Source organism: Macaca mulatta, chromosome 4, assembly GCF_049350105.2.
Source record: "Macaca mulatta isolate MMU2019108-1 chromosome 4, T2T-MMU8v2.0, whole genome shotgun sequence".
NCBI lineage: Eukaryota > Metazoa > Chordata > Mammalia > Primates > Cercopithecidae > Macaca > Macaca mulatta.
The window spans coordinates 146,161,577-146,184,627 of NC_133409.1; the positions used below are offsets into that span (position 1 = coordinate 146,161,577).

General features: G+C 39.6%; 1 protein-coding gene and 1 pseudogene across 6 annotated transcripts in view; one reads left to right on the forward strand and one right to left on the reverse strand.

The window, feature by feature from the left end:
* The window catches only part of MAPK14 (mitogen-activated protein kinase 14), an 83,902-nt gene that overhangs the window by 16,019 nt on the left and 44,832 nt on the right, over nucleotides 1-23,051 (reverse strand). For all 6 annotated transcript variants that reach the window (XM_015136236.3, XM_015136235.3, XM_015136237.3 and 3 more), the window contains 5 exons: nucleotides 22,241-22,352; nucleotides 21,513-21,542; nucleotides 21,133-21,180; nucleotides 19,250-19,364; nucleotides 18,599-18,670 (listed from right to left, as the gene is read on the reverse strand). In XM_015136236.3, coding sequence (XP_014991722.1) covers nucleotides 18,599-18,670; nucleotides 19,250-19,364; nucleotides 21,133-21,180; nucleotides 21,513-21,542; nucleotides 22,241-22,352 — 377 coding nt within the window. The remainder of the gene's footprint in view (nucleotides 1-18,598; nucleotides 18,671-19,249; nucleotides 19,365-21,132; nucleotides 21,181-21,512; nucleotides 21,543-22,240; nucleotides 22,353-23,051) is intronic.
* On the forward strand, nucleotides 1,859-2,696 carry LOC106997915 (ADP-sugar pyrophosphatase pseudogene; annotated as a pseudogene).

The window sequence follows — 23,051 nt, forward strand, 5'->3', positions numbered from 1 at the left end:
CCCTGTACTGGTCTACAGCTCTGTGAGGACAGGGGCCACTCTGCCTCTTCACCATTTATCCTCAGCCTAACATCTGGTACGTGATGGGTAGTCAAAATATTTGAGGAAAAGGTAGAGCAGGATGAAAGAAATTTTTGCTTATGGTTATACATATAAAGGCAACATAGCAACACTTAAAAACAGCAGTCTCTATAAGCCACAGGTGCCTACGTTATAGGAATAACTTATGCAGTAATTTGACATCTTGTCTTTTACTTTCTTTTAGATATGAAATCAGCTTAAACAGAAGAAAATTCTAGGCTGAAGTCAGCAAACCCCAATCTCTTCCTGTTTTATATATAAAGTTTTATTAGAACACAGCCATGTCCATTCATTTATGTACAGTCTACAGGTGTTTCCAATTACAACAAGCACAGTTACCATACGGTTCCCAAGCCTAAAATATTAACGACCTGGCCCTTTCAGAAAAGGTGTGCCAAACCCCATCCTAAACCCAAACAACTTGTGTTCTTTAGCAAGCAAAACAAACTAGAAACAAGTCCACTCACGTAAGTTATTTCTAAATTAAGAATAACAGGGAATTCTGTCATCTGCAAATGGTAAAAATCAGTGTGTTATAAAGGTTAAGATTTAAATACTGGCTTCTCAGTTCAAGATGTTGACAAGACAAAAATTTTGAAGCATATGTTCACAGGACAGAGCAGGAGTGGGGGTGGGATGGATACTGTCTTGCTCTAAAATAATCAGATTAATTATATCACAATAGAAATCTGTAAAAAAAAAAATTCTTGCTGCTCTAAAATGACTCAATTTACAAAAATTTAGTTCCCTCACATTAACACTCTTCAGGAATATATTTAACTGGGTAGCCACCACAAGATAAAGTAAATCATATATGGGAAAAATCTCAATGACTTCATATCTCAAACAGGTGGCTTTACAATATATGCATCAAAAGTAATCTCTAAAATGAAGCGTTTGATATTAGTATTCTTAAGAGACTTCTGACTACTTACAGTAAGAGTCAATTTTTATACTCTCTCTAAGGAAGACAAGCTCTCTGAGCTACGAATTTCTCAACTACCTGAACTTCACCCCAACCTACCTGAAGAATATGCAATTTCCACTAGTCACAGTGGCTCATTACGTCAATGAGCTGGGAAACCCTCTCTCTCCCACCTCTGCTGGCATGAAACAATACCAGGCCTGAAGAATCAAGCCCCAATTCCTCAGCCTCACATTCACAGCCGTCTGTGATTTGGCATCAAGCTTCTTTTCTGACTCTGGCTCAAACTACTATTCTTTAATGCACTCAGTGCTTCAACTCACACCAGATATTCCAGGCACTTCTAAGCTTCCAAGTACTTACTTATGTAACTCATAAACCAGAACACCTCCCCTCCTCCCATCCTTCCAAGCCTTTCCTATTCCTATTTACTCTTTGAAGTCCTATTCAAACAAGAACTCTGCCATGAAGTCTTGGATATATTGAGGTGGAACTAATTCTCTACTTTTTTTCCAAAAGCTTATCTATTATTCTAGTGTATTTATCACTCCATCTTATTTTATAATCAGGGACAAACAGTTGTTCAAGTAACTCTTGTAACTCTCTTTCCACTGAGTCTGATCATTCTGGTTTTAAGGACAGGTACCATCCTGTCCCCACACCTTCCACAGAGCAGCTTGATAAATACTGGTTGACTTGAAAAGATGAGCCATGGCACATCCTTTCAGCACCTCGGTAGGCACCGGTGTCTCCAGCCGTGGCACTGGCACCTGCTGACACTGCTGCCTCCAGTAGTTCTTTCATTCTCTTCCCTTTGTCACCCCTACACCTTGGAGGTAAACTTCTCTCCTGAGGGCTGTAAAGACTAGTTTGAAAAGGGACAGCCAAGAACCAACTGAATCTTCTCAGAATGGAAACACTGTATTATTTTGGAGGAGTTAATTTCAGAAGGAAAATGGGTCAAGCTTGAAAAAACAACGTAGGTGGCTCCTACTGGTAAAACTGGAACTTGGGACTCAGTGAAACGTACAACCAGGAAAGAACAGACTGGTGATGATGCAGCGATCATCCCTGTGCTGCAGAGAACGCTTCACTACGAGTGTATCATTCTGGTGAAACAGTCCTGACGACCAACAGGTGGCTACTGCATAGAGTTCCCTGCAGGTCTCATAGATTATGGTGAAATCCCAGGAGCAGCTGCTCTTCGGGAGCTTGAAGAAGAAACTGGCTACTAGGGGGACACTGCCGAAAGTTCTCCAGTGGTCTGTATGGACCCAAGTTTGTCAAACTGTACCACACACATTGTGACAGTAATCATTAACGGAGATGATATAGAAAATCTAAGGCCCAAGCCAACGCCAGGGGATGGAGAATTTGTGGAAGTCATTTCGTTACCCAAGAATGACCTGCTGCAGAGACTCGATGCTCTCATAGCTGAAGAACATCTTACAGTGGATGCCAGAGTCTATTCCTATGCTCTAGTGCTGAAACATGCAAATGTGAAGCCATTTGAAGTGCCCACCCTGAAATCTGAAGGCCAAAGACAACACTGGCCATTTTTGTAAACGAGACTACCAGGCCTTCTTCACAAAGACTTTGTATTCAACTTAGTTTAATGTAGATTTGAATTAGCTTTTTCGTAAAATAAAAGCAGCACAAAATGCAAAAAAAAAAAAAAAAGAAAAGAAAAGATGAGCCATATTACGCTTTTCAACTCAGTCCTACCCCACTGCCTTGCCCTCAAAACACAGAATGACCATACTCCATGGAAAAATACACAATGTAAAATAAAAATCTTAGTAGCTAAAAGCATTTGCATGAAGGAAGTTAAAACATGCAAACCTCAGAAGAAATCACCATGGGTTCTTCAAAAGTTGGCAAATCCACTGAAATACAGGCCAGTCTTCCAACAGTACCAGCTACTATAAGGCCACTATGATTTGTCCAGGCAGTTAAGACCAGAAGGAGCTTCACGTAGCCATATTAGCGGAGTAAAGCAAAACTTACCACATCATGACAATCAGTATTTCCACAGTGAGTCATCCTTTGTAACAGGTTTAGCCCTTTTTCTCTTAGGTAGAAAATATTTTTACTATTAGTTTAAAATGTGTTTTAACTGTAATGATCACAACGTCAAAATTTAAATCATAAATCTCCTGAATCCTTCTAAAACAAATGAAGAAAAGAACAACTTAAGCCTAAGATTACTCTTTAGATCAAGTCATCTTTAACAGAAGCAACAGTCAGAATGAACAGGTAAAGAAAAAAAACAAAAACAAAAACTAAGTATAACAGGATATTTCTAGGGAAAGTAAAAGAGGGGTATTTTAGTCAGTTCTAAGTGCTCCAGGCAACTCCTAAAAAACCTCCACAGACCACAAAGTTGAAGATGAATAAAAGGACCAGTTGCAGGACCTACCTGCCATGAGCAGCAATTTTCAACGAAATAAATCCACATAGGGGCAAAATGGAGCACTAACCTTTGGAAAAGTAGGAAACCTTCCTAGTGACAGACAGGATAGACGAGAGTAAGACTTAGCCTAGCTCCTTATCTTCCAGGTTGTCAAAATAGTCATTTTCACTGTAACACAAAGAAAATGTCTTAAGGTACCCTTGGTTTATGGACAAATCTGAGGATTCTACCTTTTTCTGAGAAAATGTATTCTCAAGTCAGAGAAGAAAGGGCAAATAATCTAATAAAATATTTTTCTTCTTCAGTGTTTACTAGGACACTTGCTTTTAGTGTCTGAAGTGAAACTGCTTTTTAAAAATGAGAGAACATCCAGGCTGGCCAACATGGCAAAACCCTGTCTCTACTAAAAATACAAAAATTAACAGGGCATGATGACGTGCGCCTGTAATCCCAGATACTCGGGAGGCTGAGGCAGGGAGAATCACTTGAACCCAGGAAGTGGAGGTTGCAGGGAGCCAAGATGAGGCCATTGCACTCCAGCCTGGGCGACAGAGCAAGACTCTGTCTCCAAAAAAAAAAAAAAAAAAAAAAAAAAAAGAGAGACAGAGAATATTTGGCAGGGTGCAGTGGCCACACCTGTAATCCCAACACTTTGGCAGGCCAAGGTGGGCAAATCACTTGAAGTCTGGAGTTCTAGACCAGCCTGGCCAACATGATGAAACCCAATCTCTACTAAAAATACAAAAAATTAGCTGGGCGTGGTGGTGTGCGCCTGTAGTCCCAGGTTCTTGGGAGGTTGAGGCAGGAGAATTGTTTGAACCCAGGAGGTGGAGGTTACAGTGAGCTGAGATTGTGCCACTGCACTCCAGCTTGGGCGACAGAGCGAGACTCTGTCTCAAAAAACAAACAACAAAAAAAGAATATTTGAAACCAATGACTGAAAGTGATGGGCAGATGTGAGAGAAGGGTCTCCAGAAACTTTAGCTCTACTGCCAGTGTTTTAACCCACAAGCAGGACAGTATGAACAGAGGTGTTCATTATATTACTATTTGTCTACTAGTATGTCTGAAATATTTCAAAACATGTTTGCAAAAGAAATGGAAAAAAAAATAGAAGCAGCAAATTTAATACACTAAGAAAATTCCTATAGACCAGGGCAGCAACTGATGGCAAGTGGATTTTAACTCAGCTCCATTAACCCATAAGAGCACCATTTCTGTTAAAATTAAAGAAGGTTTTACACATAAAGGAAATTCACTTGATTATGTAGAAAAGGAAAACAGCAGCAAGCCAAGGCTGTGATCTCTGGTAGAAAAACAGTATTTGATGAGTAACAGGGCTATGAAACTTTCTCTCTTCCTTAAGCTGCAGAGTGTTAAGTGTCGATAACAGAATTTTCTAAGTGGCTTATTCATTTCAAGATCTATGGTATTTGAAGTAAGTTAGTACTATACCCGAGGAGACATTCTGTATCCTCCCCCTCCTTTCTAGTACAAAGTTCTGTCAGCTGTGTCCACTTGAGATCCCTAGTCAACTAGGCTTTTAAGAAAGGGCTTCATTCTTTAAAAAAATACTACTACTATTATTAGGCCAGATGGAAGGGGTTCTGCAAAGTCACAAACAAGAATTTCTAATCTGATAACACATAATTGGCTTTAAGACAAAAATGAGTATTTCTTATATGTTTTTTAAATTCAATTAAAATTCTGAGATACATGTGCAGCATGTGCCGGTTTGTTACATAGGTAAATATGTGGCATGGTAGTTTGCTCCACCTATCAATCCATCACCTAGGTGTTAAGCCCCACATGCATTAGCTATTTATCCTGATGAGCTCCCTCCACCTGCCCCCCACCCCACCCCACCCCACCAACAGGCCCCAGTGTGTGCTGTTCTCCTCCATGTGTCCATGTGTTCTCATTGTTCAGCTCCCACTTGTGAGAACATGCAGTGTTTGGCTTTTTGAGGAAAATGGCTTCAAGCTCCATCAGTGTCCCTGCAAAGGGCACAATCTCATTCCTTTTTATGGCTGTATAGTATTCCATGGTGTATATGTACCACATTTTTTTTATCCAGTCCATCACTGGATAATGGGCATTTGGGTTGATTCCATGTCTTTGCTATTGTGAATACTGCTGCAGTCAACATACACAAGCATGTATCTTTGTAACAGAATGATTTATATTCCTTTGGGTATATACCCAGTAATGGGATTGCTGGGTCAAATGTTATTTCTGATTCTAGGTCTTTGAGGATTTCACCACAGTGTCTTCCACAATGGTTGAACTAATTTTCATTCCCACCAACAGTGTAAATGTTCCTATTTCTCCATAGTCTCACCAGCATCTGTTGTTTCTTGACTTTTTAATAATCACCATTCTGACTCGCATGAGATAGTATCTCATTGTGGTTTCCATTTGCATTTCTCTAATGGTCAGTGATGTTGAGCTTTTTTTCATGTTTGTTGGCTGCATAAATGTCTTCTTTTGAGAAATGTCTGTTCATGTCCTTTGCCAACTTTTTTTTTTTTTTGAGACAGAGTCTTGCTGTCGCCCAGGCTGGAACGCAGTGGTGTGATCTCGGCTCACTGCAAGCTCTGCCTCCCGGGTTCATGCCATGCCCCAGCCTCCTGAGTAGCTGGGACTACAGGCGTGCGCCACCATGCCTGGCGAAGTTTTTGCGTTTTTAGTAGAGATGGGGTTTCACTGTGTTAGCCAGGATGGTCTCGATCTCCTGACCTTGTGATCCCTGCCTTGGCCTCCCAAAGTGCTGGGATTACAGGCATGAGCCACCATGCCTGGCCCTTTGCCAACTTTTTAATGGGGTTTTTCTCTTGTAAATTTGTTTAAATTCCTTGTAGATTCTGGATATCAGACTTTTGTCAGATGGGTAGATCACAAAAATTGTCTCCCATTCTGTAGGTTGTCAGTTCACTCATGACAGTTTCTTTTGCTGTGCAGAAGACCATTCATCAGTTTTTGCTTTTGTTGCCATTGCTTTTGATGTTTTCATCATGAAATTTTTGCCTATGCCTATGTCCTTAATGATATTGCCTAGATTTTCTTCTAGGGTTTTTATAGTTTTGGGTTCTACATTTAAGTCTTTAATTCATCTTGAGTTAATTTTTGTATAAGGTGGATGGAAGGGGTCCAGTTTCAATTTTCTGCATATGGCTAGCCAGTTCTCCCAGCACCATTTATTAAATAGGGAATCCTTTCCCCATTGCTTGTTTTTGTCAGCTTTGTTGAAGATCAGATGGTTGTAGATGTGCAGTTTTATTTCTGAGATCTCTATTCTGTTCCATTGGTCTGTGTGTCTGTTTTTGTACTAGTACCATGCTGTCTTGGTTACTGTAGCCTTGTAGTATAGTTCAAAGTCGGGTAGTGTGATGCCTCCACATTTGTTCTTTTTGCTTAGGATTGTTTGGGCTACATGGGCTCTTTTTTGGTTCCATATGAATTTTAAAGTTTTTTTCTAATTCTGTGAAGAATGTCAATGGTAGTTTAATGGGAATAGCATTGAATCTATACATTACTTTGGGCAATATGGCCATTTTCATGACACTGATTCTTCCTATCCATGAGCATGGAATGTTGTTCCATTTGTTTGTGTCCTCTCTGATTTCCTTTAGCAGCGGTTTGTAGTTCTCCTTGAAGAGGTCCTTCACTTCCCTTGTTATTAATAGCTATAGTCCTGCGTATGTTGTTCTCTTTTAGCAGTTGTGAATGAGTTCATTCATGATTTGGTTCTCTGCTTGTCTATTGTTGGTGTATAGGAATAGTTGTGATTTTTGCACTTTGATTTTGCATCCTGAGACTTTGCTGAAGTTCCTTATCAGTTTAAGAAGCTTTTAGTCTGAGACAACAAGGTTTTCTAGATATAGGATCATGTCATCTGCAAACAGAGTTTGACTTCCTCTCTTCCCATTTGAACACTCTTTCTTTCTTTCTTTTGCCTGATTGCCCTGGCCAGAATTTCCAATACTATGTTGAATAGGAGTGGGGAAAGAGGGCATCCTTGTGCCAGTTTTGAAGCGGAATGCTTCCAGCTTTTGCCTATTCAGTAAGATACTGGCTGTGGGTTTGTCTTAAATGACTATTTTGAGGTATGTTCCATTAATACCTAGTTTATTGAGAGCTTTTAACATGAAGACATGCTGAATTTTATTAAAGGCCTTTTCTGCATCCATTGAGATAATCATGTGGTTTTTGTCTTTAGTTCTGTTTATGTGATGAATTATGGTTATTGATTTGCCTATGTTAAAACAGCCTTGCATCCCAGGGATGAAGCCAACTTGATCGTGGTGGATGGATAAGCTTTTGACGTGCTGCTGGATTCGGTTTGCCAGTATTTTACTGAGGATTTTTGCATCAATGTTCATCAGGGATATTGGCCTGAAGTTTTCTTTTTCTGCTGTATCTCTGGCAGGCTTTGGTACTGGGGTAACACTGGCCTCATAAAATGAGTCACAGGGAGTCCCTCCTTTTTGTATGTTTGCGATAGTTTCAGAAGAAATGTACCAGCTCTTCTTTGTACCTGTGGTGGAATTTGGCTGTAAATTTGTCTGGTCCTGGGCTTTTCTTCCTTGGTAGGCTATTTATTACTGCATCAATTTGAGAATTTGTTATTGGTAGATTCAACATTTTCCTGGTTCGGTCTTGGGAGATCATATGTGTCCAGGAATTTATCCATTTCTTCTAGATTTTCTAGTTTATTTGCATAGAGATGTTTATAGTATTCTCTGATGGTTGTTCATATTTCTGTGGGGTCAGTGGTGATATCCCCTTTATCATCTTTATTGTGTCTATTTGATTCTTCCTTCTTTTCATTATTCTAGCTGGAAGTCTTATTTTATTTTCAAAAAAACAGCTCCTGGAGTCACTGATATTTTTGGAAGGGTTTTTTGTGTCTCTGTCTCCTTCAGTTCCCCTCTGATCTTGGTTATTTCTTATCCTCTGCTAGCTTTGGGTTTGTGTGCTCTTGGTTCTCTAGTTCTTTTAGCTGTGATGTTAGGGTATCAATTTGAGATCTTTTTAGCTTTCTGATGTGGGCATTTAGTGCTATAAACTTCCCTTTTTTAAATTATACTTTAAGTTCTAGGGTACATGTGCACAACGTGCAGGTTTGTTACATATGTATACATGTGCCATGTTAGTGTGCTGCACCCATTAACTCATCATTTACATTAGGCATATCTCCTAATGCTATCCTTTTTTTTTGAGACAGAGTCTCGCTCTGCCACCCAGGCTGGAGTACAGTGACGGAATCTCAGCTCGCTTCAAGCTCTGCCTCCCGGGTTCAGGCCATTCTCCTGCCTCAGCCTCATGAGCAGCTGGGACTACAAGCGCCTGCCCCCACGCCCGGCTAATTTTGTTTTTGTATTTTTAGTAGAGACGGGGTTTCACCGTGTTAGCGAGGATAGTCTCAATCTCCTGACCTTGTGATCCGCCCGCCTCAGCCTCCCAAGGTACTGGGATTACAGGCGTGAGCCATCGCGCCTAGCCCTGCTATCCCTCTTAACACTGCTTTAGCTATGTCCCAGAAATTCTGGTATGTTGTCTCTTTGTTCTCATTGGTTTCAAAGAACTTCTTGATTTCCGCTTTAATTTCATTATTTATCCAAGAGTCATTCAGGAGCAGATTGTCCAATTTCCATGTAATTGTGTGGTTTTGAGTGAGTTTCTTAATCTTTTTTTTTTTTTTTTTTTTTTTTGAGACGGAGTCTCGCTCTGTCACCCAGACTGGAGTGCAGTGGCCGGATCTCAGCTCATTGCAAGCTCCGCCTCCCGGGTTTACGCCATTCTCCTGCCTCAGCCTCCCGGTTAGCTGGGACTACAGGCACCCGCCACCACGCCTGGCTAGTTTTTTGTATTTTTTAGTAGAGACGGGGTTTCACCGTGTTAGCCAGGATGGTCTCGATCTCCTGACCTCGTGATCCGCCCGTCTCGGCCTCCCAAAGTGCTGGGATTACAGGCTTGAGCCACCGCGCCCGGCCTCTTAATCTTGAGTTATAATTTGATTGTGCTGTGGTCTGAGAGGCTGTTTGTTATATTTTCAGTTCTTCCACAGTTACTGAGGAGTGTTTTACTTCCAATTACGTGATCAATTTCAGCCTAAGTTCGATGTGCTGCTGAGAAGAATGCATATTCTGTTGTTTCTGGATGGAGAGTTCTGTAGATATCTATCAGGTCCAGAGTTCAAGTGGAGTTCAAGTCCTGAATATCCCTATTAATTTTCTGTCTTGATGATCTGTCTAATATTGACAGTGGGGTATTAAAGTCTCACACTCTTATTGTATGGGAGTCTAAGTCTCTTTGTAGATCTCTAACAACTTGGTTTATAAATCTGGGTGCTCCTGTATTGGGTGCATATATATTTAGGATAGTTACCTTTTCTTATTGAATTGAACTCTTTACCACTATGTAATGCCCTTCTTTGTCTTTTTTGATATTTGCTGGTTCAAAGTCTGTTTTGTCAGAAAATAGGATTGCAACTCCCGCTTTTATCTGCTTTCCATTTGCTTGGTGAATTTTCCTCCATCCCTTTATTTTGAGCCTTTTGTATGTCTTTGCGTTAGATGGGTCTCTTGAATACAACAGCATACTGATGGGTCATGACTCGTTATCCAGCTTGCCATTCTGTTTTTTTAAATTGGGGCATTTAGTCCGTTTACATTTAAGGTTAACATTTTTTATGTGTGAATTTGATCCTATCATCATGATGCTAGCAGGTTATGTTAAGGTAGTTGCTTCATAGTGTCACTGGTCAAAGAAACAGTGTGTTTTTGTAGTGGCCAGTACATTTTTCCTTTCCATATTTAGTGCTTCCTTCAGGAGCTCTTGCAAGGCAGGCCTGATGGTGATGAATTCCCTCAGCATTTGCTCATCTAAAAAGGATTTTATTTCTCCTTCGACTATGAAGCTTAGTTTGGCCAGATTATGAAATTCTGGGTTGGAAATTCTTTTCTTTAAGAATGTTGAATACTGGCCCCCAATCTCTTCTGGCTTGTAGGGTTTTTGCTGAGGTCCACTGTTAGTCTGATTGGCTTCTCTTTGTAGGTGACCTAGCCTTTCTCTCTGGCTGCCCTTAGTATTTTTTCCTCCATTTCAACCTTGGAGAATCTGATGATTATGTGTCTTGGGGTTGATCTTCTCATGGGGTAGCTTACTGGGGTTCTCTAGGGATTTCCTGATTTGAATGTTGGCTGGTCTTGCTAGGTTGGGGAAGTTCTCCTAGATGATATCCTGAAGTGTGTTTTCCAATTTGGTTCCATTCTCCCCAACTCTTTCAGGTACCCCTATTATTCGCAGGTTCAGTCTTTTTACATAATCCCATAGTTCTCAGAGGTTTTGTTCATTCCCTTACCTTTTTCTCTAATCTTGTCAGCAAGATAGTCTTCAAGCTCTGAAATTCTTTCCTCCACTTGGTCTATTTGGCTATTGATACTTGTGGTTGCATTATGAAGTTCTGATGTTGTGTTCTTCAGCTCCATCATTTATGTTCCTTTCTAAACTGGTTATTCTGGTTAACAGTTCCTGTAATGTTTTATCATGGTGCTTAGCTTCTTTGCATTGGGTTAGAACATGCTCTTTTAGCTCAGTGAAGTTCATTACTATCCACCTTCTGAAGAATGGAATTCTGTCAACTCATCCATCTCAGCCTCAGCCCACATCTGTGCCCTTGCCAGAGAGGTGTTGCAACGATTTGGAGGAAAAGAAGCACTCTGGTGTTTTGAGTTTCAGTGTTTTTTCATTGATTCTTTCTCATCTTCATGAGTTTATCTAGCTTTGATCGTTGAGGCTGCTAATCTTTAGAGGGGTTTTGGTGGGGACCTTTTTGTTGATGCTATTGTTGTTGCTTTCCATTTGTTTTGCTGATGCCAGTGGGCACGCTCTTGTATAAGGTGTTTGGCGACCCCTGTTGGAGGGGTCTCATCTAGTCAAGAGGCACGGGCCCACTTAATCAAGCACTCTGGCTGCCCCTTGGTGGAGGGGGTGTGCTGCGCTGGGAGGAATCCCAGTCATCCAGATTGCCTGGATTCCTCAGAGCCAGAAAGGGGAAAGACTAAGTCTGCTGATCTGTGGAGACCATGGCTACCCCTCCCACCAGGGGCTCCATCCCAGGGAGATTAGAATTCTGTCTGTAAACCCCTGGCTGGAGTTGCTGAAATTCCTGCAGAGAGGCCCCACCCCGTGAAGGGGTATGAGTCAGGGTTCAGCCTAAAGAGTCAGTCTGGCCATGACCTGCCACCACCACTGTATGGTCTGCACTGTGGGAAATTCCTTCCGGGTCCCAATCGCCCAGTCTCTCCAGCACCAGCAGGTGAAAATGGCAAACTGGAGCTACAGTGATGACAGCAACCCCTCCCCCAAGGAACTCAGTAGTCTTATGTAGTCTCCAGTCAAGAGGCCACCAAGAATTTACACAGCTCTGTGCTTGGGACCCAAGGCCCTGGTGGTGTGTGCTCATGAGGGGGATCTCCTGATTCACAGGTTGCACAGATCCTTGGAAAAAGCATGATTTCCTGGGCAGGGTAGCACAATCACTCACCACCTCCCTTGGCTGGGGGTGGGAGTTCCCCCTGACCTTTGCAGCTCCCAGGTGGGCTGTCGCTTCACCTGCTTTTCCTCACTCTCCATGGGTCATGCCAACCACCTAGTCAGTCCCATTGAGAGAAGCTAAAGACCTCAGCTGCTGGTGCAGGATTCACTCACCGTTTTCGCTCTTCTTGTTGGGAGCCTCTGACTGCAGTACTTCTTATATCTTTAAAGGAAATCCAGGAATTACTAACAACCAGTACCAAAATAATCTTTCAAGAAGAAGACTAATTATAAAACCCAAGAAAAAGTAGAACAGGAAGACAACTTGAAGAGATCTAAAAATGCATAAACCATTACCACTAGCCATGTGTAATTAAGTTTAAATGTAATCTAAATAAAATTTTAATGACATTTAAAATTCAGATAAAAATACTCAGAAGACTTTGAACAGAAGGTGATAGGATCTGGATGTTTTGTCCCTTCCAAGTATGTTGAAATGTGATCCCAAATGTTGGAGGTGGGGCCTGATTGAAGGTGTTAGGGTCTTGGATCCTTCATGAATGGCTTGGTGCCCTCCCCACATTAATGAGTGAGTTATCGCTCTATTAGTTCATGCAAATGCTGGCTGTTTAAGAGTCTGGCATCTTTCTTGCTCCCTCCTTTGACATGTGAAATGCCTATTCCCCCACCACAACTGAAAGCTTCCTGAGGTCCTGACCAGAAGCAGATGATGGCACTATGCTTCTTTTACAGCTGTGCAACTGTGAGCCAAATAAACCTCTTTTCTTGATAAATTACCTAGTCTCAAGTATTCCTTTATAGCAATGTGAAGTGGACTACCAAAGAAGAGAACTTCCCCAACATGATAAAGGGCATTTATGAAAAACCAATAGCTAATATCATACTCAACAGGAAGAGACTGGCAGCTTTCCCCCTAAGACAGGAACAAGACAAGGATGCCTACTTTCACTGCTGCTATTCAGCATTGTAGTGGAAGTTCTAGACAGAGCCATTACATTAGATAAGAGAAAGAATTAAAAGCATCTAAATTGGAAAGGAAGAAATAAAACTATCTCTGTTTGCAGATGACATGACCCTATATATAGAAAATCCCAAAGAATCTAGAAGAAAGCTGCAGAGCTAATAAATAAATTGAGCAAATTTGCAGGGTGTACGATCAACAATCAAAAATTAATTTTGTTTCTATATACCAACAAGGAACACATCAAAGAAATTCCATTTATAATCGCAGCAAAAAGAATAAAATACCTAGGAAAAAATTTAACCAAGGTGAAAGACTTTACAACCGCAAGCTATAAAACACTACTGAAACAAAATTAAAGACTTAAATAAATGGAAAGAGATTCTGTGTTCATGAACAGGATGACTTCATAGTGGTTAAGATGTCACTATCACTTAAAGTGATCTAAAAATTTCACACAATCCCTATCAAAATTCTAAAGCCTTTTTTTTTGCAGAAATAGAAATGCCAATTGTTAAATTCATATGGAATTACAAGGGAACCAGAATAGTCAAAGCAATCTTGAAAAAGAAGAACAAAGCTGGAAGACTCACACTTCCTGATTTCAAAGCTTACTATAAAGCTACAGTGATCAAAACAGTGTGGTACTGCCATAAGGATAGATATACAAACCAATAGAATAGAATTCACAGTACAGAATTAAACCCACACATGTATTGCTAATTATATATACCAAATTTCTAAGAAACAGGTAAAAGGTGAATGAAACCAAAAACAAAGGAGAAATCCTACCACATTGATTCGATGGGGGAAGTAATAGTCGCTTTATGGTGCTAGAATAACTGGACTTCCAGATGCAAAAGAATGAAGTTGGGCCCCTACCTCACATCATCTATAAAAATTCAAAACGGATCAAAGACCCAAGTATAAGAGCTAAACCCTATTACATTCCTAGTAGTTATAAAACTCTTAGTAGAAAACATAGGGGCAAATTCTTCACGACCTTGAATTTGGCAATATAGTCTACAACATGACATCAAAAAAGCATGAGCAATGAAAGAAAAAAAAAATGGAACTTTATCAAAATTAAAAATGTTTCGTGTGTCAAACGACATTGTCAAGAAAATGAAAAGACAACCCACAAAATACGTGAAAATACTTGCAGATCATGTATCTGATAAGGGTCCAAGATATATAAAGAACTACCACTCAACAACAAAAAGACAAACAACCCAATTAAGAATAGGCAAAATACTTGAATAGACATTTCTCCAAAGAAGATATACAAATGGCCAATAAGCAGATGAAAAGATGCTCAAAATTGTTAGTCATGAGAGAAATGCAAATCAAAACCACAATGAGATACCACTTTGTAACTACTAGGATGGCTATTAAAAAAAAAAAAAAAAAGAACAAGTGTGGAGATACAGGAATCCTCATACATTGCTGGTGGGCATTTAAAATGGTGCAGCCACTATGAAAAAGAGTTTGGTGCTCTTCAGAAAGTTAAACATATGATGCAACAATTCCACTCCTAGGTGCATAACCAAAAGAACCAAAAGCAGGGACTCAAACAGATGCTTGTATGACAATGTTCACTGCAGCATTATTCACAACAGCCAAAGGTAAAAACAACCCAACTGTCTACCAACAGATGAACAGGTTAACAAAATGTGGGATATATTAAATACTTACAATGGAATAGTATTCTGATACATGACACATCATGGAAGCACCATGAAAACATTATACTAAGTGAAATAATCCAGACACAAAAGGACAAATATACTATAATATGATTCTACTTCTATGAAATATCTAGAATAAGCAAATTCACAGAGACAGAAAGAACAGAGGTTACCAGAAGGGAGAATGAATGGGAAGTTACTGTTTCATGGGCTGAGTGTTTCCATCTGTGGTGATGAAAAAATTCTGGAAATAGATAGTAGTCGTGATTGTAAACCATGAATGTAATTAATGCCACTAAATTGTATACTTAAAATGGTTAAAATGGGGCCGGGCACAGTGGCTCATGCCTGTAATCCAGCAATTTGGGAGGCCGAGGTGGGCGGACCACTTGAGGCCAGGAGTTCGAGACCAGCCTGGCCAACACGGTGAAGCCCCATCCCTACTAAAGATACAAAAATTAGCCAGGCGTGGTGGTACACACCTGTAATCCCAACTATTTGGTAGGCTGAGGCAGGAGAATCGCTTGAGCCTGGGAGGCAGAGGTTGTAGTGAGCCAAGATCATGCCACTGCACTCCAGCCTGGGCAACAGAGCAAGACTGTCTCAAAAAAAAAAAAAAAAGTTAAAATGGTAAATTTTATGTTATGTACATTTAACCACAAAAATATTTTCATTTCAATTTCCAAGTTAAACTAGCTACATTTCTTGTTTTCTTCTCCACAAAAATGTTACTGCTCATCACTAGCTGCATTTCAATTGCTTAATAACTAGCCACAGCAGCTGGTGCCTACAACCACCACACTGGATAGCACAGATATAAAACATTTGCAATACCACAAAAGTTCTAGTACCTAGTTCTTACTTACAAGCCAAAATCAACAATTCCAAATGCAAAATGATCAATAAATAAGGAAAACAGGGAGAAAACTGGACACTCAAACAATGAGTACCTTCCAGAACAAGCTTTTCCAACCCAGGGCCTGCGGGCTGCATGTGGCCCAGGATGGCTTTGGATGCAGCCCATCACAAATTTGTAAACTTTCTGAAAACATTATGAGTTTCTTTTTGCAATTTTTTTTTAAGCTTATCGGCTATCATTAGTGTATTTTATGTGTGGCCCATGTGGCCCAGGGAAGCCAGAAGATTGGACACCCCTGTTCTAGAGGGTGCATTTAAAAATCATAAATAAGTGGCAGTTGCATGTCTTTCAGGCTGAAGGAAGAGGGTATGAGGCCAATACATTCTCCAAAGGTTTTGAAAAGAGGAGTTCTACAAATTAGAAGAATAGCAAAGAACAGAATATTAGAAAAGAAATTGTGGCCTACGTGACCGGTAGCTTTGGATTATATTCTCTGGGTCTTGGTTTCCTCATCTCTTAAACAGGCGATTCAACTAGATGTTTTCTAATTAACCTCCTGATCTCATTGGTACTTTTTTAAAAAAAAGAATAAAGATTACTAACATCTTCAAGATCAGTCAAGATTAAACTAGAATTCAACTGGGTTAAACTCTAGTTGTACTCAACACTAGCTGCAAACTAGAAGACTGTGCTTTGACCCATGACAACAAAATGGAGTCTTTAGGGTGGGGCCAAGGCATCTGGAGTTGTTAAAAGCTCTGCAAAGTGATTCTGACACACTATGAGGGTTAAGAACCACTATGCTGGAACACAAGTGACTGTATAGTTCAGGCAGAAAAAGATAATGGGAAACATTTTCCTCTTTTCTTCTTGTCAGGCAATCGAAGCTGTATCTACACAGATGGCAACTTACAAGAGAAAGGTTAAGTATATTACAAATAAAAATCCTTTGAATTTGACTTTTACAATCCAGGAAAGAACATCTGTCTGAAAAAGAGCCAAGTAGAATAGAAACAATAAATAACTCAAACCAAAATTTTGAAATGAATTCTCATGTATTAAAAAATGAATCCCCTATTAATAAGTTGAAACACTAGGTTGTTTATCTAAAGTTCACAGAAGAAAAAGACGTAAGCACAAAGGGAAGATTTCCTATAGGCGGAAAGTTAGCATTTAAAAGGGTCAGGGAATAGACAGGTGTCTGTGAGACCGGACCACAAAGGTACAAGACCCACATTGCTTTGAAAACTTTTTAACATTAGTCTGCCAAGGAGAGCCATCCTTTTCTACCTATCACAGAATTAAAAACAAAACAAAACATTAATGATTCACAGGTAGACAATAAAGTGGGAGGGTGAAGGGGTAATCTGTTTTGCAAGGTCATTACTAAAGATGATGGCTAACATTTACTGGCAGGCTCGTCTCAGTACTTTCCAGTTACTATCTGGCTGAATTCTTACGACAACCTTGTGAGTATGTATGATTACTATCATTTTACGGTTAAGGAAACTGAGAGACATAGAGGTTAGAAAACTTGCTCAAAGTTACACAGCTGGAAATAAAAGAGCTAAGATCTAAACCCAGGAAGTCTGGCTCCAGAGCATGTGCTTAACCTGTATGTTATACTGTTTTTCCCTCTCTGCCACCTTGTATGTCTACACCGGCATGGAGGTCTGTGACTGACTGAATGGTAGCTGGAGATACAGACACAAGAAGCGGAAGGGGAGTGGGGAACAGAGAATAGCATCAGGATAGCAGCTACTCCAGAGGACAAACCAAGGATGGGACTCTGAGATATGTACCTGAGGAAAGGGGGAAGTATAAATTTTCCCTAATTCTCTTACCTTGGACTGTAATATATATATACCAAATTTCTGAGAAACAGATATAAGGTGAATGAAACAAAGGACAAAGGAGAAATACTAGGTATTCAACTAACTTAAAATCCAGAGGTAGGGAGTAATAAGGTAAGCTATGTACAGGGAGACTGCATTCTGTATCAATCCTAATATTCAGAGAAAGAAACAGCTTTACCTGAGAAATAGAGGATTTTTCAGTTCATAATGCAAGTACATTCTCTCTAGCCGAAGACAGTTAGAACACATGGGCAGATATCACAAACATCACAGCCATTATAGAAGTACATCCCAAACTGTAAGCAAGTGAACTGACATTCTGGTTTATAAACTCAATGAGTTTATTTAGGTAAGGGACTAAAACGACTTTTAGATCTCTAGGCATAATAGATCAGAGGTAACTGTAGCATGTCTAATAGCCCAACCAAAACCAACTGAAGGCTAGTTAACTCAATTCTATAGAAAAAAAAAAAAAATCCCTAAAACTAATTCTAGATATATATTTTAACATTCTTTCTCACCTAAACATCTTCCATAAGTAGAACTGATAAGAGTTCCAACAAACCACATTTCTCATAACATTATTACTGAACAATGAAACAAGCATACCGCAGATAGGAAAGGAACTAAAATAAGGGGGCTATAATAAACCGTAAACTAGACAGTTAAGTCTTGGAGTAAATTAGGGTTTGGCTGCAATCTGGGAAAAAGTTTGTGCTGGAAAAACAAAAGTACATTACATGGTAACCTTTTCACTTCTTGCTTTTACTCTTTGTTGTCAAACAACAAACATAACAAGTAAGCAGTATATCATTGCAGGTACCAAACATAGCCTTTTTAATACACAAAACAAACATACTAGCAAGATGTCCTTCATTTAGAAACAGGTATCTTGTGCTCATTAAGTGTTTATACAAGCAGACTAAACCCGTCATTGGGATCTGGAGTTTCTCATGAGTATGCTCAGGTCTCAGAACTGCTGTGGGATGATTAATAAGGGATTGCTGCAAAAAGAAGACAGATTTGATGGGTTTTTCAACTTATGAGGAATTTTTCCAACTCATAAAAGTAAACTGAAGCCTCTTTCTTGGCAAGGCAAGCTACTCAGTAAGAAGAAAAACTTCATAATGCATTATCTAGACTATAAAAGCAAAAAACTGAGAGCCTTCCCTAGAGATAAGTAAAAGGAGTATACATCCATGGACACTGGAATACAGATAAGAAACAAGAATCCAAAACTTTTTAAAGGATACGGTCTGTGCCAGGAAACAATGTTCTTCCAGTCAACAGCTCGGCCATTATGCATCCCACTGACCAAATATCAACTGGCAAAATTAAAGAGAAATAAAAGTACATGCAATGTCACTGTTACTATTCTTGGCAACAATGGCAACAAATGAAACCGTAACTAGGGGTGAAATATTCAAATTACTATTTAAGACATCTGAGGCTCAACAATCATAGTCATTTTTACAGAAATAAATAGCTTACTAAGATCACCTGACTAAAGGGCTATTCAAAGGTGTGGTAAGTCAAAACATACTTAAGAGAAATAAGCTGTTTAAAAAGGGGTAAGTTTCGTATTAGCAGAATGGTAGATTCTTCTAAGTAACATTGAGGGGTTAAAATTATGGATTCATTGTCTTTAGGTATAAGTACTCAGAGAATATATTAAAATCTAAATAAATAAAAACCCAATTGCTAAATCACAAGATTTAAAGGCTGTGTATAAAACCCCACTTCCCCATCTGAGGAAGTGAAATATTTTTACTTGTAGGCTTTAAAAGGATCACTGAGGGAAGAAAAGATATTTCTTCCCACTCCCACCATCTCTACTTCTGAGAATCCCAAATGCATCCAACATGGAATTAAATAAGGCCCTAAATAACCAAGGCAAGTAATACCTGTCTGGTTGTAATGCATCCAGTTCAGCATGATCTCAGGAGCCCTGTACCACCTAGTGGCCACGTAGCCTGTCATTTCATCATCTGTGTGCCGAGCCAGTCCAAAATCCAGAATCTAAAGGGCAGAAGAGGAACAGACAAACTGCTAAGACTGAGAGACAGGGGAAACAAACAAACAAACAAACAAACAAACAAACTTCTGCCACCTTATTAAAAAGGAGAACAAAATAGCACTTTCATAAAGAGATTTCCTGGTCCATGCTTAGAATGTATGGGAAATATACAGCAAGAACTTAAACTGAAATTACAAAAAGCAAAACAAAAACCTAGGTATTTAATCAAGTGCAATGAGAACTTATGTCCACACAAAGGTTTGCACATAAATGTTTACAGTTGCTTTACATAGCCTCAAACTCAAGCAAATGTCCATCAGCAGGTGGACAGATTTAAAAATTCTGATATGTTCATAAAACAAAATACTATTACCAATAAAAAGGAAGAAACCACTGACACACACAATACTGAATCATTACACAAAGCAAAGGTCAGACACACAAAAATACACACTATATGATTCCATTTACATGAAACTCCAGAAAAGATAAACCTAATCTATAGTGTTAGAAGCAGATGCATAGTTGCGTGGAGTCAGAATTAGGGGTGGAGGGATAGGGATTGACTAGACTAGGAAGGGACACAATAAACTTTTTCTTTTTCTTTTCTTTTTTTTTTTTTTTGAGACAGGAGTCTCACTCTGTCACCCAGGCTGGGGTGCAGTGGCGCAATTTCGGCTCACTGCAAGCTCTGCCTTCCTGGGTCTATGCCATTCTCCTGCCTCAGCCTCCTGAGTAGCTGTGACTCCAGGTGCCTGCCACCACGCCAAGCTAAATTTTTATATTTTTAGCGGAGATGAGGTTTCACCGTGTTGGCCAAGATGGTCTCTATCTCCTGACCTCATGATCCACCCACCTCGGCCTCCCAAAGTGCTGGGATTACATGCATGAACCACTGCGCCTGGCCATAAACTTTTGAAAGTAATCCAAATGTTCTTCGCTGGGAGCAGTGGCTCACACCTGTAATCCCAGCACTCTCAGAGGCCGAGGCAGGTGGATCACGAGGTCAGGAGATCGACACCATCCTAGCCAACATGGTGAAATACCATCTCCACTAAAAATACAAAAATTAGCCAGGCGTGATGGCATGCACCTGTAATCCCAACTACTCAGGAGGCTGAGGTAGGAGAATTGCTTGAACCCGGGAGGCAGAGGGTGCAGTGAGCCAAGATCTCACCACTGCACTCTAGACCGCAACAGAGCGAGACTGCATCTCAAAAAAAAAAAAAAGAAAAAAAAAAGAAATGTTCTTTATCATAAATGTGATAGTTAAGTGGATACATAATTTTGCCAAAATGAAAATGGTGCGTTCTAATGTATGGAAATTTTTTTTTTTTTAAGTTAAAAAAAATGAAATGGAACAAAATAAGTTCTAGAGCTGCTTGCTCTTTAGAAAAAATTAATTCACTTATCTTTTATTTGAATTATTTTGAGTGAGTGGGTTTCTGTCATTTCTCCTCTTAGAAATGTATTTAATGTAGTTATCACCTCTTTAGGACCACTTACTTGATATTTGACTATTATCTTCCTTTATTATGAATATATTAAATTTATAATTTAACTTTATGTTAAAATAAAAACAAGTGATGCCACTTTCAATGTCACTTAGCTTACTCAGAAATGGTTTACATTTCAAAGTCTGGTAATAAAAATAATATGAATTTCGGATAGTCACGGCTCATAAATCTACTCCCTATGAAAGTTTGCCTGCTTAGTCAAACATACAATCTCAAAGTAAAGCAAACAATGAATACTGTCTCTTCATTTTACCTTCAGCTCACAGTCTTCATTCACAGCTAGATTACTAGGTTTTAGGTCCTAGGAAGCAAATACAGGGAAGACAGGATCAACTTCATGATGCATGATCAATTTTCCCCCTACAGGTAATAATGAGGATCCAGACATAAAAGACTTCATCCAGCTATCAAAACATAATCTCCATCCTACAGTCAATGTCTAGTCCAAGTTAGCTTTACATAGAACAAAACTACACAACTTCTTTCTTTAATCAGCCTAAACCTAGAGTAAAGTTGCAATCAATCAACATTTCAATGGCTAAAGTAAGTTTAGATTAGGATCTTGGCTAAATCCCATTCTTCCACTCTCACCCCACTTCCCCAAAATAATGTAATCAAAGTCATAATACATACCCTGTGAATTATGTCGGCTGAATGTATATACTGCAAAAAAGAAAAAAAGTCAGTTACCTCCAACCTTCTATTGTCACATTATATAACATATTTGCTGCACATTTTCATGAATCAGTAAGAACTGCTAGTGTTAACAGTAAGATTAGAAATCAGCGTAAGTAACTATCAGTATTGTGTACATTTACCATAACTATAATTTCCACAGCCATTGACTCCACTCAGTTGAGCTTTTTATCTATTTTCTGGTTGGTACTCTAGAGCTCAATAAGGACTCAAAGCAGCTAAATATCAAAGATGGTTTAATTTTAAAACACTGTTTACCTGCCCCTCCAACAAATAAATTAGTCTTTCTTGAGGATTTTTTGAAAATCTCAACATTACACTGACCAGATATTAGATCACATCAATAAATTATTGTTTAGATGTAAGAATGAAGAGTCCTTATCTTTCAGATGTGCATACTGAAGTATCTATGGGTGGTATTATATAATGTCTAGACTTGCTTTAAAATAATCCAGGGCTTGGGAAATACAAAAGAAACATGATTGGCCATATGTCGGTAACTGTTGTCACTGAGTGAACATGGCAGTTTATTGTACTATGACCTTTACTTGTGATTTTATGTGTTTGAATTTTCCGTAAGAAAAGTTGTTTACTTGTTTAAGCCCTAAAAGGAGGGGAGAAAGGCAGAATTATTTTTTTAAAATTATTACTTATATTATCTGTACCTTTAGACCTCGGAGAATTTGGTAGATAAGGAACTGAACATGGTCATCTGTAAGCTTCTGACATTTCACAATGTTGTTCAGATCTGCCCCCATGAGATGGGTCACCAGATACCTAGAAATTAGTGAAAAGTTACATAACAATCTAGAACCCCTAAGAAAACTCTTATCTTCACAAGACTTTTATAAGTTTTCTGTTTTTTTTGTTTTTGTTTTTGTTTTTGTTTTGAGACGGAGTCTCACTCTGTTGCTAGACTGGAGTGCAATGGCGCAATCTCGGCTCACTGCACTCCACCTCCATCCCAGGTTCAAGCGATTCTCCTGCCTCAGCCTCCCGAGTAGCTGGAACTCCAGGTGCCCACCAACACACCCAGCTAATTTTTGTATTTTTAGTGGAGACAAGGTTTCACCGTGTTGGCCAAGATGGTCTCGATCTCCTGACCTCATAATTCTCCCACCTCAGCCTCCCAAAGTGCTGGGATTACAGGCATGAGCCACTGCACCCGGCCCGACTTTTCTAAGTTTTTAAGGGAAGGCCACCCTTCCCTTAAAATGGTAGCTGTACCACGATGACAGCTAAAAGTTAATAACTACTCGTTTTTTGAGGGGAGGGGCACCTCATTACCTCATTTTCAACATTGCTATTCTTTTACTTTTCTTTTTTTAGAGACAGGGTCATGCTCTGTCATGCAGTGGAGCAATCATAGTAACTCACTGCAACCTCAAATTCCTGGGCTCAAGCGATCCTCCTACTTCAGCCTCCCGAGTAGCTAGGACTAAAGGTGTGCACCACCACGCACAGCTAATTTTTAAA